Source organism: Callorhinchus milii, unplaced genomic scaffold (genome assembly GCF_018977255.1).
Source record: "Callorhinchus milii isolate IMCB2004 unplaced genomic scaffold, IMCB_Cmil_1.0 Scaffold27, whole genome shotgun sequence".
Taxonomy (NCBI): domain Eukaryota; kingdom Metazoa; phylum Chordata; class Chondrichthyes; order Chimaeriformes; family Callorhinchidae; genus Callorhinchus; species Callorhinchus milii.
In genome coordinates, this window is record NW_024704768.1 from 2,664,192 (window position 1) to 2,681,678 (window position 17,487).

The window sequence follows — 17,487 nt, forward strand, 5'->3', positions numbered from 1 at the left end:
ATCTACTGGATCGACTGACCGATCTATACCTCAACTCCAATTACCGACTAGAAGGACCTTGGTTTTCTTCCACGCGGCAAATTTATTATATTCTTTTGTTACAAACATCTATGCGCAACCTCCTCTTGGGAGGGAAACCACAATGTCCCACTCGTGCGCTCGCACTCGCGCGTGTGTGTGTGTGTGTGCGAAAAAGAAAAAGGTTTTGTTTTGATGGCCATTTTATTTAATCAAAGAACAGGAATTAATACAAAGTTTAAGACTCCATTCATCAGTTAAAGAAACCAATTGCTTGTTTTTTTTTTCCTTTGTTTTTTCACAGTATTGCAATCGCAGCTTTCTAAACGGTGAGTTAGGAGCCGCGCATTAAACAGCAGAGATCACTTTGCTCCTACAAATCATTAACGTAAAGCCTGTCCTCCCGCCCACCCGGGTTAAGACAGGCGTGTTCTATTGCGTGCTTGTAGCACACACGAGCAATTCGAATTGGCACATCTAAAGGGGGAGGGGGGAGAAGCAAAAGGAGTGAGGGAGGGAGGGAGGGAATGGAGGAATGAGTGAGTGTGGGAGGGGAAAGCAGAGCTCAGGATTTTGGCTTAGTAAAAATGCAATTTCTTCTTGTTAATAAAAACCCCACAGTGGTGGCCAGTCACTCCAGTCAGGGGGCTACCGTCCACACACACACGCGCGCGCACACACATGGTGGTCAGTGTGTGTGTGTGTGTGTGTGGTGTGTGTGTTGGGGGGGCGGGGAGAGAGAGAGAATGAGAGAGAGAAAGAGAGAGAAAGCAGTGGCTTTGAGCCAGTGGTTAAAAGACATGGGGTGGGGGAAAGGAAGACCAAGGAGAAAGAACATTGATTGATTTCCATGACGACACCATTCTAACCCCCCCACCCACCCCCCCAACCCAACAATCTCAGCAATGACCTGCAATAAAAGATGTAGAAACATTCCAAACTACTCACAAAACTACTGACTAACCCTCCCACCCCCAACACCACCCCCCTCCCACCCCACCCCATCCCCTCCCACCCCCGGAAAAAGCAGCCACATTTCTAAGCAGACTGCTGCAAACCTACGTTACCCTATTAGACGGTCTGGGGATACAAATAAGCACCAGCGTTAAGATAGTCGTCAGAGAGTCTCACAATCTTTCTTTTTAATGAACGCAAGAAAAGCAGGAAAAGAGATCTTCGCCATTGTCGGTCCGGTCGGTCCCCTCATTTCTTCTCGTTCCTCTTCTTCTCCTGGTCACAAGAAAAAAAGCCAGTTAGCGTCCCTCTCTCTCTCTCCCCCACCACCCTCCCTGCCTCCTGCTTGTCCCTCGTCCCCTCTGCCCCACCATCGGCGGCCGCGCTTTCAGCCACTACCCACCCGAAACTTTGGAACTCTCCCTCTCTCTCCCCACACAATCCCTCCGCCTCGCCCCTCCTTCCCCTCTTTTAGGTCACGAATGAAGACCTTTTTCGACCGGTCATCTCTTCCCTCCTCCCGGCTCGGCGTTAGGCTCCACCACTGTGAAGCGCTCTGAGACACTGCCCCGCTTGAAGGGCGTTAAGAATAACCCCACCCCCCCCCTCGTTCCCGAGACACTGGCTCGGGATGTGTAAGCACGAGCGCGGTGAGGGAGCAGCTAATAACGTTGCTAGTTACTAGTTATAGTTAATAAAATACCCAGAGCCCAAAGCAAACCTTCTCGTTCATGGTCAGCAGTAACATGAGCTTCCTAAAGACGGCAATAAAATCCAGGAACAGGTCCACACAGTGCCTGCGGGAGATCAGAGGGAACAGTTAACACCACCGCACAGATTTACACGGACACAGCACAGCGCTTTTCGCATCGGGGGGGCGGCGGGGAATACGTCTGTCTCAAGGCGTTCAACAATCCCTGCGATAATAAGGGGAACCAGCAACACAGAGACAATGGCTGAAGGGCCTCCTTTAAGCGCTCTGGGAAGCTATCCCGCGTGAAGGGCGCTATATAAATGCAAGTTGTTGTCGTTGTTGGCCTGGGCTGAAAATCTCTTTCCGTGGGACAGTGTCTCCAGGATTGTGGAAAAGTGAAACCCATTGGTTCTGGGGTCGTTTCGCCCCCAAAACACACGGTCACTAACTACACTTTACAGTATATCCCGCAAAGCGTTTTATTCAGACGTCTCAACGACGTGATAAGGCACTGTGTCAAATGCAAGGAATAACTCATTAATTGGCGTCCGAGCTGCGGGTGCAGAGGGGGAAACAATGACCAGAATGTGAGATGGAACTTAATAATAATCCTTAAACAAGATAAGTAGCCAAAGCGAGCCACACACCCGGAGTGCTACCTAACAGGCTGCTGCAGACGGGAGGGGTTTAAGAGCAAATAAAAATAAGTCTTGCCACTGATAACAGTGTGTAAACTTCCCGAGCTACAGTAAACATAGAAACAGGGGGCCGTTCAGCCCCTCGAGCTTGTTCCGCCATTCTATAAGATCATGGCTGATCTGTACCTCAACAATTTCCCGCCCTTACCCCAAATCCCTTAATACCCTGACCTGACAAATTGCTATCCACCTCAGTGGATCTGTAATATCTATAAAGTACAGAGACTGTTTATTTGTAGGCAAACGGGGGCTGTGGCTCCGTCCGGTCACTCACTCACCAGATGTAATCCTTGTCACCGTTCTCTGCCTTCTCGATGATCATCTGAGTGTCAAACAGGATGAAGCCGCAGAAGACAACTAGTCCAATGTAAAGCTGAGCCTGACAATAGAAACAGGAGTTAGCACCGTATCACTCTCTGGCTGCCAACCATACAGCAGGCAGGCAACCCAACCTCTCGTCTCCTGTCGGCTCCAGACCCTGTCGGCTTTAAGCACAGGGTGTCCACGGAGTCCTGTGCTCCTCCCCGACCCCCCCCCCCCCCCACACCGTTGCAAGACAGCCATAAGAGACTACGGAGGAACCGAAACAAGCTGCCAGAGATGCATTTCCCATCGTCGCTGTTATGGAAGATCTGGCCCGAACACGGCAATGGATCAATATCCGCCATGAAAATGACGGCGCTCAGTCACTCACTCACGCACACTCACACTCACGCTATCACACTCATACGCACTCGCGCACACACGGTCCCCCCTGATCCTCTGGACGTCTGAACACAGTCAAAACGCTTGTAGCGAATACAATCAAGTATCTTCTAAATACAATTATCGTCATTCTTCCACACATTTCAGTTGTTAGTCAGTGAGCAGCAGAAAGGAAAACACGCACAGGGGACAGCAGGGCATTTTTTTTGGGGGGGGGTAAGAAACGTGCGTCTCCCATTTACCTTAAAGAGCAACATGGATCCGAACAGCAAGTTGATCAAGGGGAGGAAGCAAAGCACCGTTAGGCAAGACATCAGAATGCCTGGAGGAGACACAACAGCAGAGATTCACAAGAGGGAAGCAACCGAGTGTTCCTCTTAATACTGGAGAGAAATAAACCACCTGACACCTTGTTATCAGCCATGGCTCACGAGGGGGGTTTGACAATGGCGCCACAGCCCCTCATATGGGGCCACGCGAGCACGAGGAACCCGCAGAGAACAAGCAGTCTGACGTTAAGGCTGAGCCTGCCAAAAGAAACACGGCAGTAAAGCTGTGACGGGAGGATAATAATAATAATCCTCACATTTGACACAGCGCCTTATCAGGTCTTCCGAGATGTCTCAAAGCCCTTCACAGAATATACTGTAACGTGAATTGACTGTGTATTTTGTGGGCGAAACCCTGACTGGGATAAACCCCGATCGTAGGGTTATTGGCGCTCAACCTACGTGTAAAGGGAGCTAACAAGGGCTGCCCCATGATAATGGGGCACAAGGCCCAAGTAATAATTGAGCCCCAGTGTGAAGCAGGGGGTTTGGGAGTGTGAGGAGAGAATCTGGAGAAGACAGAGAGATGGACACAGGTGACTATTGTGTGATCCACCTATAAAAAAATACAAGTCGAACCAGACGTTTACTGTGACTTATTGCAAAGTTTGAGTTATATGTGGAAGTTGTATGACTTAGGCGATTATGCAATATAAAATTATATTTGCACAGCGCCTTTCACCTCAAGAAGATGCCCCAAGGCACTGGGGGTTGGGATCAGGTAGGATGGAGGAACACATAAACCGTGTAAATTATACGATTGATACAGATCAGACTGATGTGAGCTTTACTTAACTTATTTGTGGGCTGGGGACACAGAGGAGATCCAAACTCTGTCTCTTTCTTACCAGCTCCGGACACCGTTTTAAGCAGAGATCAATTAAAAAGCCAGCACGGAGCTCTTACAATAAACACAATCGCGGAGGCCATGTGAGACGAGAGATGAAGGCTAACTTTCGATCAGAATATCCTACCTCCAAGGAAGAGATAGCTGCGACGCTGGGCGTACAAAGCACTCAATGTGAAACAGGAGAAAATCAGCGCAGTGGCCAGGAATGATGTGGGAATAATGCTGCAATAGGAAACAAGGCAGTGGATTAAACACAGAGAACTGACCTGTCGGACACCAAGATAACCTGTCACACACTCACTCACGCACATTTCTACAACTCCCCTGGACTTAATTCTTGGGCCAGACCCAATCAGGCCTCTCTTTGTTACTGATCCATTCAAGGTCATTACCAAAAGTGAAAGGGGGAATATTAGGATTTATTCCCCCCCCCCCCACACAGAGAATTGTTAGCATGTGAATGTCCGGCCGGTTGGGCTGGTTGAGGCAGGATCCACAGTAGCTTTCAAGAGGCAACAAGATAGATATCAGGGGGAAAGGTAGGGCAATGGGACTGAATGGATTGCTCTTTCACAAAGCAACCACAGGCACCGCAGGCCAAATGGCCTTCTTCTGTAGAGCTGCAAAGTGTAAATCACTCCCCTGCTGTGGTGACCTCACTCCCTCCAGAAGTTAAGACATTTATTCACACTCCAGACTGGTAAGCAGCATGGCTCACTGTGTGTAGCCCGCACTAACCCTGGAGTTGGCTTCATTGTGGTTCCCTGGAGTGGAACAGCCCATTGATGCTGACTGTGGTGCCCACCACCCATGGATGCACACTCCACCCCACTGAGCCAGTCCAGAACCTTGGCACCTGTGGAAGGTTATCTCAGCAAAAAGATTTGCACTCGTTGAGGAGAAATACGGAGAAATAGTGGTAAGAGAGAGAATAAAGGAGCGAAAATCCAAATACACGACCTTCAAACTGCACAGACTTGGCTTGGCTTACCTCGGGTCAACAGAAATAACAAAATCCATGATGGGTCCCAGTCCAGTGCCTGCAATGAACAGAAGCCAATATCAGAACTCCAGTCAACAGATGGTTGGGGGCAAAGAGGGAACAGCACAGCCAAACTGGTCCTTAATCATCACTGAACTCACTCCACTGGTTGCGCGAGGAGCAGGAGATTCTCTCACTCATTCCCCGCTAAACCGCTCCCCTGACAAGGTTTCGGAGACAAATGGCAGCAAACTTTACAGAGTTCAGGACTCGGCAGAGACACACGGCAGGCAGACTGCGAGCAAAGAGGTAGGTGTTCAGGGGAAGACAGAATGCGAGGGAGGGATTTGGTAGGGAGATTCTGAGGGTGTGCGTGTGGGCAGAGTGGTTGAAGGCTTGGCTGGTGATGGTATGAAAGAAAGGGCAGGATTGGCACTAAACGGACAGTTCTTTCAGAGAGCCAGCCAGCCACAGACTTGATGGGCTTGAATGAAGGGCCTCCTTCTGCCCTGTAGCATTCTATGATTTCAGGTGATAAATGTCCTCACTAACAGCTTGGGCGTATATCTTCTCCAGGTAAGCTGTCAAACAGTAAGAATTTACACTGGAAAGATTTATACATTGGGTCACCTTCACCGCTGCCATATAAAACACAATGGGTGCACATTTCACTGTCAGAATTGGAGCTCAGCTTGCAGTGCAAGAACAACAACTTGCATTTACACAGCGCCCTTCACCCGAACGGCGTCTCGGAGCTCTTAACAGTGCCCGACGCCGAGCCAGGGGGAGGTGACTATAGGCATGGTCGAAGAGGAAGGTTTTCAAGTGCAACCTGAAAAAGGGGAGAGGGGGCGGAGGGATTGAGGGAGAGTTCCACAGTTTCGGGGCGTAGAGGCTGAAGGCACGGCCGCCGATGGTGGGGAGGAGGGGGAGCGGGGGAGGACAAGGAGGAGGCTGGAGCCAGTCGAGCAGAGGTAGAGGATAGTGGTGGAGAGAGAGAGCAGGTTGGAGAGATGGAGGGATAGAGAGAGAGAGAGAGAGAGATGGGGCTGGGCATGAAGTGATTTAAACCCAAGAGTGTTGAAATCGTTGTGCTGTGTGACAGGGAGCCAGTGGAGAAGGGGCTGTAATACGGTGAGCGCCACTCTCTCGGCTCGCTGCAGGGGGGGAATTACCTGTGAAGAACGCGAATCCAGCCAGGATGAGGAGCCGCTTGGACTCAGTCTCACTGTTGTGTGGAGTAAACGAGAGCCACAGCATCAGCCCCAGAGACAGCAGCATGGACAGCAAGCCGCCCTGAAACACAATCCACCTCTCAGTCACCAGACGGCTGTCTTACAGGTGCAGGAAAACAACAATAATAATCCTTGCGTTTGACACAGCGCCTCATTACGTCTTCGAGACGTTTCAAAGCGCTTCACAGAATATACTGTAAAGTGTGGTGGCTGTATATTTATGGGGGAAACGCGGCAGCCAACTGCACACAGCAGCGTCCCCACAAATAGTCGTGGATTTAGTGACCAAATTATTATTATTTTTTAAAATGGGATTATTACCCACCGGGAAAGCCGTCCGCCAATCAACAAACAACCGGGAATGTTTCATTCAGAGGCCGGCACCACTGACAATGCAGTGTTTCCCCCAGCACTGCATGAGCGTCAGCCTCAACCATGAACTCCAGTGGTGTGAAGCCACAAGATCTTGATCCAGAGCCAAGCTTGCGATTAACTGAGCCAAGCCGGCCCAAATCTTTACTGAGTCTTAATGTCCAACTCGATCACTTGAGAATTTTGTCTTCACTTCTGGCAGGCTGCCCATATAATCAGCAGGTCAGTGTGGGAGGAAGGGAGGTACATTCTCAAGGGCAGAAGGAACTCATCAATCATAATCTGAAAGTTTGCGCTCGGTCGGTTAAAAGTGAAACCAAAAAACATTTCTTCACACAAAGGGCTGTGAAAGCCACTGACGCAGCATGAATTGCAGTCGTTGCAGATGACAGACGGGAATTTTGGAAGTGACGGTATGAAGGGTAAAGGTGCGGAAATAGGGTTAGAAGGTAAAAAGAGGCCTAAAAATGACGGGAGCGGGTTTGACAGGACATTTCACTCATGCACAGGAGAAAATTACAGCGCTGGCACACATCCTAATGGAAGCAAAGAGTTGGCAGATGGATGGAGAATGAACTTAAAAGTGACTTTCACACAAGCAATTTGCAGTGACTTGAGTTTGGGGTCATTTATTTTTGGATCAACTTAATTACTGAGGTGCAGATTGCTTTAGGATCGCATAGATCCTTTCAACTCAATTATGCTGTAATAGGGAGACCGTCTGAAAGCAAGACTAGCCCAGCAGGTTTGAGCTTTGAATAGAACGTCTCTTTCAAATGGAATTCTCACTAATAGAATAACACATTAATCCCTGCATTTGATATTGCGCCTTATCAGGTCGTTGTGATGTCTCAAAGAGTTTCACGAGTAAAGTGTACTGACTAGGTATTTGTGGGCAAATGCAGCAGCCAATTTGAGCCCAACAACATCCCACAAACAGTCATGAAAGCGAATGATCAATAGTATCTGGGGGAAATTCTTAGTCAGGACATTGGGGGAGAGAGAGAGAGAGAAACTCTCTTCTCTTTTTAAATAGTGCCACGGGGTGTTTAACGTCCACCTGACAGGGCACAAGTGGGACCTCAGTTTAATGTCTCATCTGAACGTCGGGGCTTGAACCCACTACCTTCTGACTCAGAGGCGAGCCGAGCCAGGCTGACGATCACCAACACAGCGACAGGCCACAGATGTGGCTCGTTAGTTACACCTCACCGACGGTAACTAACCTGAAAGATTCTTGTGACCACATGGACGTAAGCACCAGCTGCCGCCACAAACATGCAGATCGCCAGGGAGGAGTACACCTTCTTCAGGTGCTGCTGGGTTGAGGGAGATCTGTGTGCAGAGAGAATCGTTACAGTTATGGATCCATGGTCTGCCGCGCATCTGTTAACCCGCTTCAAACAAGACCTCTCACCTCCTCCCTCTCCCCACATTCTATAGTACTTTTCTCCTCTCCATCGGAGTCCCTTCTATCTGTAAGCATCAGGGGGATGGAGTGGAATCCACGCTGTCCCAACACAGCCCTGACACCGGCAGCTAAGATCTGTCAAAGAGCAGCCCTTTGACTCTCCCTGCTGGAGACAATATCTCCAGACACCCGCACCCTCACACCAGACACTTGGATGGTGAAAGGAGCCCAATACGGGGTGGTGTGGGGGCAGGCGGGGGGTTGGAGAATCAAAATAAATTTCTAATCATGTGTGAACTGTAAATAGAGCAAGTGTTGGGACCAGACGTTTATCCAATTTAAGCCACTGATTCCTCAACCATCTTCTCTCACTCAACTGGCACCAAATATTGTACTCAAAATAACTACTGGCTTCCAACACGCACACTCCAACTTGCTGTGTATACTGTTTGCAGTTATAAGCCTTCACAAGTCAACAACAGGGTCACACATTTCACTCAATTCTTCCCCCGCCCCCACCCCCAACGGTTTATTTAGCTACTTACATCTGGGAGAATTTAAACAAAGCATTGATGTTCGTGTTCCTGTCAAATATATTCATCTTGTCTGGGATCTTGACTGTCCGCTTCCTCTTGTCTTAATCAATCGCCTAAACAGAGGCAATAGTGTTAAGATGTGCTTCGAGGATTGGGGGTTAAAAAATAGAACAATGTAAAGTACAGATTTTTTTAAAAAAACTTTTAAAACACTTTTGCCTTAAACTAAACAAGTCGTTACATTCTAATAAGACTTTCCGTATTTGAACCAAACACCTCCCAGTGCACTTGAAACACTCGCCCACACATGTGCTGTTGCCCCAATCTTTAGCAGGACCCTGAATCGATTTCACACTATCTTTAAACTAAGAGTTTAAGATGGTTAGAAACGCTACCAGAAAAAAGGCAGAAATAGGATTAAAGGATTCACTGTGATACAGCGGAACAGGTTCGACGAGTCCATTCCTGCGTCTGTTTCTGCCCTATTGCTAATCATCTGAAAGCCAAGATAGTGACTGAGAGGTGAGTCTTTAACTGCACAGTACTTGATTTCACTCTTGTACTCTCATCCAAAACTCCAGCTTTGAAAACAATTTCAGAAGGGAAGCATCCTTCCATTGCCCGGCTCGTCCAGGTTCTTCTAGTAACAACAAGCGTCTTTACGCAGCGTCTTTCACGTCAGGAGGAAGTCCCAAGGCACCGGAAAGTCAGAGATTCGGACCCGAGATGGGGTTAGTAAAGCCTGATTCAAGTGGATATAGCAAGGCTCCATCAAGCCGCACGGCTAAACATTAACCAGAGCAGTGGAAGGAGTGGCCCAAACTTTCCACGGGTAAAACTCCAAAGTCTTCTGAGATGTTTTGTGCTGCAATGCTGCACCCTGATATGGGGTTTGATAACACACGTTTGTCAGATGGAGAAGATTTGGCACTCACTCAAGAGAGGAGGTACACTAGTGCAACGTGAATATCCTACACATTCTTACGGTTGCAATAACGAGGAAAATGTGACAGGTTATACACACATCCATCCTCGTCATGCTCCACTGGTGTCTTGTACACCAACACAGCAACTAACCTCTGCCCCCGCATCATCTCCTTCGGTCCGCATTTCCCCGTCAGTCCCCTCCTTTCCTCTCTGCAAACTATGCTCTACATCTCAGTACTTACAACTTTCCTCCATCAGCCACTACGTCCCCGCTCCCTGGAACATTCCCCTAAAATTCCTCCCCTCGCCCCTTTTTGTTCTGCCTTCAAAAAAAAACTCTTGAAAGCTCCCCGACCATGGCTTTGGTCCCAAACCCTTCGATTCTCGTTCCTCGGTTCTGCCAAATCTCTGAAGCGCTTCAAGATATTAATCTTACTTGAAAACTGCGGTATCAACGCAATTTGATTATTGCTATTTCAAGTTTCTTTCAACATCAAGCCTACTACATTTCTTGGCCCGGTTCCACCTCTACCCACCCTATACAGTAGTTAAATCAAACCTGTGGTTTCGGGAACAGAAGCAGTGATTGTGAATTGGAACAGCACAATTCACTAACAAGTGTTCCCGTTTCAGAATGACCCAGAGAACAAACTCCACACATTGGCGTATATCTATACCAATCTCCGTAAAGCGATCAACCTCAAGTCACAGAACTGGCAGCTCAGTAGACGCGTTACTGGCAACGCAATCCAGGTTGTCAAAGTGACCAACTCAGTTCCTTCTTTGGTCAATACCCCCACAATCTCTTCTCACGAGGGAACAAAAATGGATTTAATGCACCACAGAAACGGATATCTACACAGAGCAATGTCTGTGCTTTCAGTTTCAATAGTTCATGAGCTCCAAGTTCAGGATCACGTAACCTTTCTAAGAAATTGGCCCTTTTCCACACTTACTGAAACTAGATGTGAAACAGTAGAGATTAAATCAAGCCCATTTTATCTAGAAAGAGAAGTACCATCACCTGGGGGTAGCTGAAAGCTGCCGTGTACTCAGCAAAAATATTTCCCATCAATCAGTATCACAAATGTTTGGATGTCTTAGTGGCGAAAAAATGCAAACTATTTTCCGTTACACCCTGCTCGCAATCGGCAGCCAATTGTGCACTGCAGTGTCCCACAAACAGTCGTGGATTGACAGCTCAGTGGTTGCCTTCTGCTTTGGCCAAATGATGTGGCCATCAAGCTGGTAAGTTTTTGGGGTGGGGAGATTTTGATGGCTCTTATTTTGGTCCGTCGGGTGTCTGACTCATGCGGAAATCCATCACCGTGCTTAAGAGTCTCCAAACCAAACTGAGAATTAATTCCATGCATCCCATCTACTCATGGAATTTGCAGGGATAGATTGTTGGAATGGAATGTGTGCTCACTCCCTGGAGGGATGTGTCCTGCTTACCTAATTCCGGAAAGTAATAGGCGCAGGTGGGCAAAAGCCAAGGCTTCGGGGACCCCAGATATAACCGCTGGAGTCTAACCAGCTAAAACCGCATAGCTTGCCATTGATATCACTGTCTGGCAAGTTTTCTTGCTTCTTGTCCAGCTAGGACCACCCTACCCGTTAGGGTTTGGGTTTGCAGGGTTAAATGGCTTGTGAAAGCAGTATTCTCATCAATTAAATCAAACATTATTTGAAAAAATGTTGACTCCATCTCCAAAATGGACTGTGATCAAACAAGTGTTCAATACAAAAATGGAAGAAACGGAAAGGCTCAGTGATTACATATAAACTATTTACAAGGTTATTTGCGGTTGGGTTAATCAATAGTCTGGTCGTAACTTTATGCTCGAGTTGCATCATAAGCTGAAACAAAACAGTTAGCCTTTGGAGACCGAAGTTGCCACAGACTTGCCAGCAGGGTAATGGTTAATTAACTCTCTCGTTTGTAATAAAAGCTACAAACATCACCCCGAGCGAAATCCCAAGCGACTGCAGCCTCTGCGACGACTGATGCATAAACTTCTGCTAACGGTTACGTGGCATATACGGGGGCAGACATTGGTTATCAAAGCATTCAGCTCAGTCAGGGTCTGTGTGCAGCACCAGTCACCACATTTCACTGCTGAAATGTTGCCCAATCTCTCTCACTCGCGGATAGAGCAGCTGTAAAATGTGGTATTTTAACCAACATTAAATTGTAACCCAACCGCCCCCCTGCCTATTAACTGGATCAGGTGCTGGACTCCAATCGGTAACAACCTGTACTGTGTGGGTTCTGACAGGTGCACATACCACAAATACTGACCAAAGTGTGCACCCTCACCACCACGCTCACCCCCACCCAAGCAACTGATGCTGAGCACACAACAAATACAGCAGCAAAGGTGATCTTGACAGCTCTCAATCACAGTTGCTGCCAAGTTAAGTCAAAAGAGCAATAATAAACCTCGCTTTTGATATAGCACCTTATCACGCCTTCGAGAAGGCTCAAAGCGCTTCGCAGAATATACTGTAAAGTGAATTGACTTTAAAAATGTACTATAAAGTGAATTAATACTAAGTGAAAGTAGGTATTCTGCATCTCCATCAAATGCTAATAATTAACTTGAAGGTTTGCACTTATCTGGGTTTTCCTAAAATATGAAATGTTTTAAGTACATAAAAGTCTAAACAAGGACTAATCTCACTGAAGTCTATAGGCATTTCCCCACTGACCATTATATTTACCCACTCACAATGCTTCACCTACATTATCCCATTCCCAACGGAACAAATTCAAAACCACCGCGTCCACATAATAGAAGATTTGAACGCGGACTCACGGACAACTTAAGATTCTCAACTCGTTTTGTAACATACACACACACACACACACCTGCTCAAAACCATTTGAAACAGCTTTTTTTAAAAAAAAAATAGAAAAAGGCGACATTTTTAAATTAAACAGCTGACATTTCAATCAGAGCCTGGGCGCGCTGGACTTACAATGGCATTATCCGAAAACTCAAGAGGATTAAGCTGTAAATAGATGATTTGGCTGGGATAATGCTGATTTATACCCACCCCCACCAACCCACCCACCCTGATAGCAACATGACATCAGCAATGGGAAGGACCAGACACGCACCATTGTCCCATTCATGAGGTCACTGCACTGGAATTTTAACCTCAAACCAGTTCTAACGCAAAACGCAAGGCAAAGTACTGCCAAACTGGCGAAAGGTTAGCGACCTGAAACACTCACTCGCTTTCTAACTCTCGCCAAGGATGCTGCCCGACCCCGCCGAGCGTTCTCGGCAACTCGTGCTTTTATTTCTCACAAAATGTCTCGTTCTCAGACTGTGACCGAGTAGCGGTTTCAATCACAAAACCATGACAACAACAAATTACATTTGTATAGGGCCTTTCGCGTCAGGAGGACGTTTCCCAAGGCGCTGGACAGTCACTAAGAAACATGCAGCCACCCACCTCTCTGCAACATTTATTATATAATAATTCGCTCCAATACTCTTCCTATTAAGTAACAGCTGATCACAAAATTAGCTCAAATAAAATTCTAGAATATTTTTTAAGCTTACTTTAGAAAGACTAAATATAACAGGCAGTGGTCATTGCCTTTAATAATTAACAAGTCAACAAAATGTTTCTGTAAAGTGTAACTGTAAAGCGTAGGTCAATATATCACACAATTGTGTAGCAAAAAAATATTCAAACAAACCCAATAAATTCAGCAAAACAGTGCAACAAAATACTCTTGGTTCCCTTCCTCCTACAGNTTTTTTTATAACTCAATCTCGCTAACCTAACCACCGATACTGTATTTATCACCCTACAACCTTGACAGTTCCCGGCATAGTGGACCTTCACCTTGTGGTTTCTCAATTAAAGTAAAAACAAACACACAGTCACTGTCACAGAGAGTTTTTAGGCAACTAACTTGCGGAAATAACCAGGTTTGAACAAAACTTGTGACAGCACCTATGCACTACAACACTAGCATTTGCTTCGGGGGCGGGGGGTCAGTGATGCCTCTTAACAAACTTATTTTAGGGAATGCTCAATCAGACGCGCACCTCACAACTGTACACTTTACAACCTTCCATTCAAAGTCACAGTTCACTTTTATGACATGCAAACACCTCCATTTGCTTTTACTGCCATCCATGCAAACACATTTTCAAATGAAAATGAACTCTTGAAGACAGACTGTTCCAAAATGTAAACAAAGCAGACACACAGATTCATTAACAGCCGTTGTGTCCTAGTACTGGAGAGTACAACACAGCTGCAAGATATTGCAATTTTTAAAGCATTTTATAAAGCATTTTATAGCATATATGGTCAAAATGAATAAAAGCACATAACAAGTGATTACTGTCAAACACCGTGAACGTTTGCGGAGGTAAACAGAAGTCAAGTCGGACAAAACAAGGTCCCAGAAAAGTGACATGACTCATCAATTATTTTGGTGGATGACAACAGGAGACACACAAACGATATTCTATTCTTTTTTCAAATTACAGCACCTTTACCAGCACCCAGTGTGACAACACCTAAGCACTAAGCAGAGATCAAACCTGGGCATCTTGGTCTATGGGTGAGTGCCACAACAGGGAGTGAATTGATCTACTGAGCTCAGATCTCCATTTATACGCAGGATATACAAAGCAGCCAGCAGTTACCTAAAAGATAACAGGTGATAAAGGGCTCACACCACAGCCTGTAGGGGAGGTAAGGTGCACACGCAAACACACGCATAGAAGAGCTTACATTTTCATAAACACCTATAACATCAAACGCCCTCAAAGCTCTTCACAGGGAAAATTGCTGTCAAGGGGAAGGAGTGTGTAATTTGCAGGTGAACGCAGTTTGCCCAGAGTGATGACCTGCATACACACATATATATATATACACACACATACGGTTGCTGAAGTGAATGGGAGATGTTATCTGGGGGAGGAGGTGAGCGTCAGCCCAGCCAGGAATTCTCATCCCTAGTCTTTTTTTTAATTTCCCCCCTGACAGCGCCCCGGGGGTGGGTGGTGGGGTGGGGGGAGACCAGACAAACCTTTGACATTTCTGAACAGGGGACGGACAGACGACGGCGGAGTGTGAGAGTGTGTGTGCGTGGTGGGGGGGGGGGGAATAGCTCAGCTTTAACAACAAGATTACATTTGCATGGCGTCTTTCGCGTCAGGAGGAGGAGGGGACATCCCAAGGCTCACCCGAAAGGGACCGCGCTTCGGAAACAACAACCACCACCACTACCACCACCACAACAATTAACAACTTGCATTTATACAGTGCCTCTCCCTCAAGAGGTGGCGTCCCAGGGCGCTTGTGTGTGTGTGTGTGTGTGTAAAAAAAAGAACATACAGCGCTTGCTTTATCCACCAACCCCACCCCCACCCCCCCAGCACTGCACTGGAGCATCAGCCTGGACCGTGAGCTCATAGCCCCTTCCCCGTATGAGGTGGGCGAGTGGTGGCCTGAGCAAGAGGAGGGGGTGGGGGTGTGTGTGGGGGGGGGGGGGTGTGGGGGGGGGGGGGGGGGGGGGGCCGGGCCTAGAGACGACACCGAAGCCTGAAGCTCGCGTAATCCGCGCCGCGCGAGCCCGGCCGCCAACTCGGGCCGGGAGGTGAGGGGAGGGGGGGGGGTGGGGGAGAGAGTGCGTGTGGTGTGTAAAACGAACCCCGAAGCGTGAGGCCGCGGCGCGGAGGGGGGGAGTGGGGGGAGAGGAAGCGACGGAGCCATTTTCTTTACCTGCCGCCCGTCGTCGCTCTGGAAGGATCTGTGCCGCTCCCTCCGGCGCGATGGCGTCACGGACCTGACGTCAGCGCGTCGCCTCACGTCAGCGCGTCGGCTCCCCCCCCCCACCACCCTTGACGCCGCACACTCACGCGCGCGCGCGCGCGCTCTCTCTCTCTCTCTCTCTCGCCCGCCCCCTCCGCCGTCGTCGCGACGTCCTCGCTTGCGTCATCACGTCTCGTTGCCTCGCCCTGACGCAACTTGGCTCAGCGCGGGTGCGGTGTTGGGCGGGTGCGCAGCAACAACAACAACACCACCTCAACACAACAACAACACCACCACCTCAACACAACAACAACAACACCACCTCAACACAACAACAACACCACCACCTCAACACAACAACAACAACAACACCTCAACACAACAACAACACCTCAACACAACAACAACACCTCAACAACAACAACACCTCAACACAACAACAACACCACCTCAACACAACAACAACACCTCAACAACAACAACACCACCTCAACACAACAACAACAACAACAACAACAACACCTCAACACAACAACAACAACACCTCAACAACAACAACAACACCTCAACACAACAACAACAACACCACCTCAACACAACAACAACACCACCTCAACACAACAACAACAACACCACCTCAACACAACAACAACAACACCTCAACAACAACAACAACACCTCAACACAACAACACCACCTCAACACAACAACAACAACACCACCTCAACACAACAACAACAACACCTCAACAACCACAACAACACCTCAACACAACAACAACAACACCACCTCAACACAACAACAACAACACCACCTCAACACAACAACAACAACACCACCTCAACACAACAACAACAACACCACCTCAACACAACAACAACACCACCTCAACACAACAACAACAACAACAACACCTCAACACAACAACAACAACAACAACACCTCAACACAACAACAACAACACCTCAACAACAACAACAACACCTCAACACAACAACAACACCTCAACAACAACACCACCTCAACAACAACAACACCACCTCAACACAACAACAACACCTCAACAACAACAACACCTCAACAACAACAACACCACCTCAACACAACAACACCTCAACACAACAACAACACCTCAACAACAACAACACCACCTCAACACAACAACAACAACAACACCTCAACACAACAACAACATCACCACCTCAACACAACAACAACACCACCTCAACACAACAACAACAACACCACCTCAACACAACAACAACACCTCAACACAACAACAACACCTCAACACAACAACAACAACAACACCTCAACACAACAACAACTCAACACAACAACAACACCTCAACAACAACAACCACACCTCAACACAACAACAACAACGCCTCAACACAACAACACCTCAACACAACAACCACTGAGCGGAGGGAGAGTGCAGGATGGAGGGAGTTAGGAGGTCGCAAAGGTAGAGGGAGAGCAAGACCATGGATGGCTTTGAAGATGAGCATCAGGATCTTGAACTGTATCCTCTGTGTGATTGTAAGTCAGTGGAGTTGGGCGAGGATGTGGTTGATAGGGTCAGGGAGCCCGGTGCGGGAGAGGACACGGGCTGCAGAGTTCTGGATGATCTGCAACCTGTGGAGGGAGGAGTTGGGGAGGCCGACAAGCAAAGAGTTTGCATAGTCAAGCCTCGATATAATGGAAGCATATATGAGGGTTTTGGCGACCTGCGGTGTGAGACAGTGGCAGAGCCGGGCGATGTTGCGGAGGTGGGGGAAGGCAGAGGGGGTCATGGCGCAGATGTGGGGTAGAAAGGATAGTTGAGGGTCAAACAAGACCCCAAGGTTCCGGACTGGCCAAGGTTTCGGACTGCTTAGCAAGGTGGAGTGTGTAACCATGGATGGTGACGTTGTCAGCGGCTGAGGCGAGCCTTGGTCTTGTTGACGTTCAACTGAAGAAAATTAGCTCTCATCTAGGACTTGA

The 17,487-nt window shown here is 47.9% G+C and overlaps 1 protein-coding gene across 3 annotated transcripts; it reads right to left on the reverse strand.

Annotated features, from left to right (window-relative positions):
- Positions 1-203: 203 nt before the first annotated feature.
- On the reverse strand, positions 204-15,548 carry tegt (testis enhanced gene transcript (BAX inhibitor 1)). 3 transcript variants are annotated; one of them, XM_042344259.1, is made up of 10 exons: positions 15,472-15,548; positions 8,794-8,897; positions 8,064-8,172; positions 6,406-6,526; positions 5,240-5,288; positions 4,373-4,470; positions 3,312-3,391; positions 2,643-2,743; positions 1,694-1,769; positions 204-1,248 (listed from the first exon to the last, which is right to left on the reverse strand). In XM_042344259.1, the coding sequence occupies exons 2-10, from the start codon at positions 8,847-8,849 to the stop codon at positions 1,222-1,224; spliced, it is 717 nt and encodes a 238-aa protein (XP_042200193.1). In that variant the 5' UTR covers positions 8,850-8,897; positions 15,472-15,548; the 3' UTR covers positions 204-1,221. The 3 variants fall into 3 exon arrangements, with proteins under 3 accessions (XP_042200193.1, XP_042200195.1, XP_042200194.1); XM_042344261.1 differs by lacking the exon at positions 15,472-15,548 and adding an exon at positions 14,286-14,343; XM_042344260.1 differs by lacking the exon at positions 15,472-15,548 and adding an exon at positions 9,330-9,505.
- Positions 15,549-17,487: the final 1,939 nt, after the last annotated feature.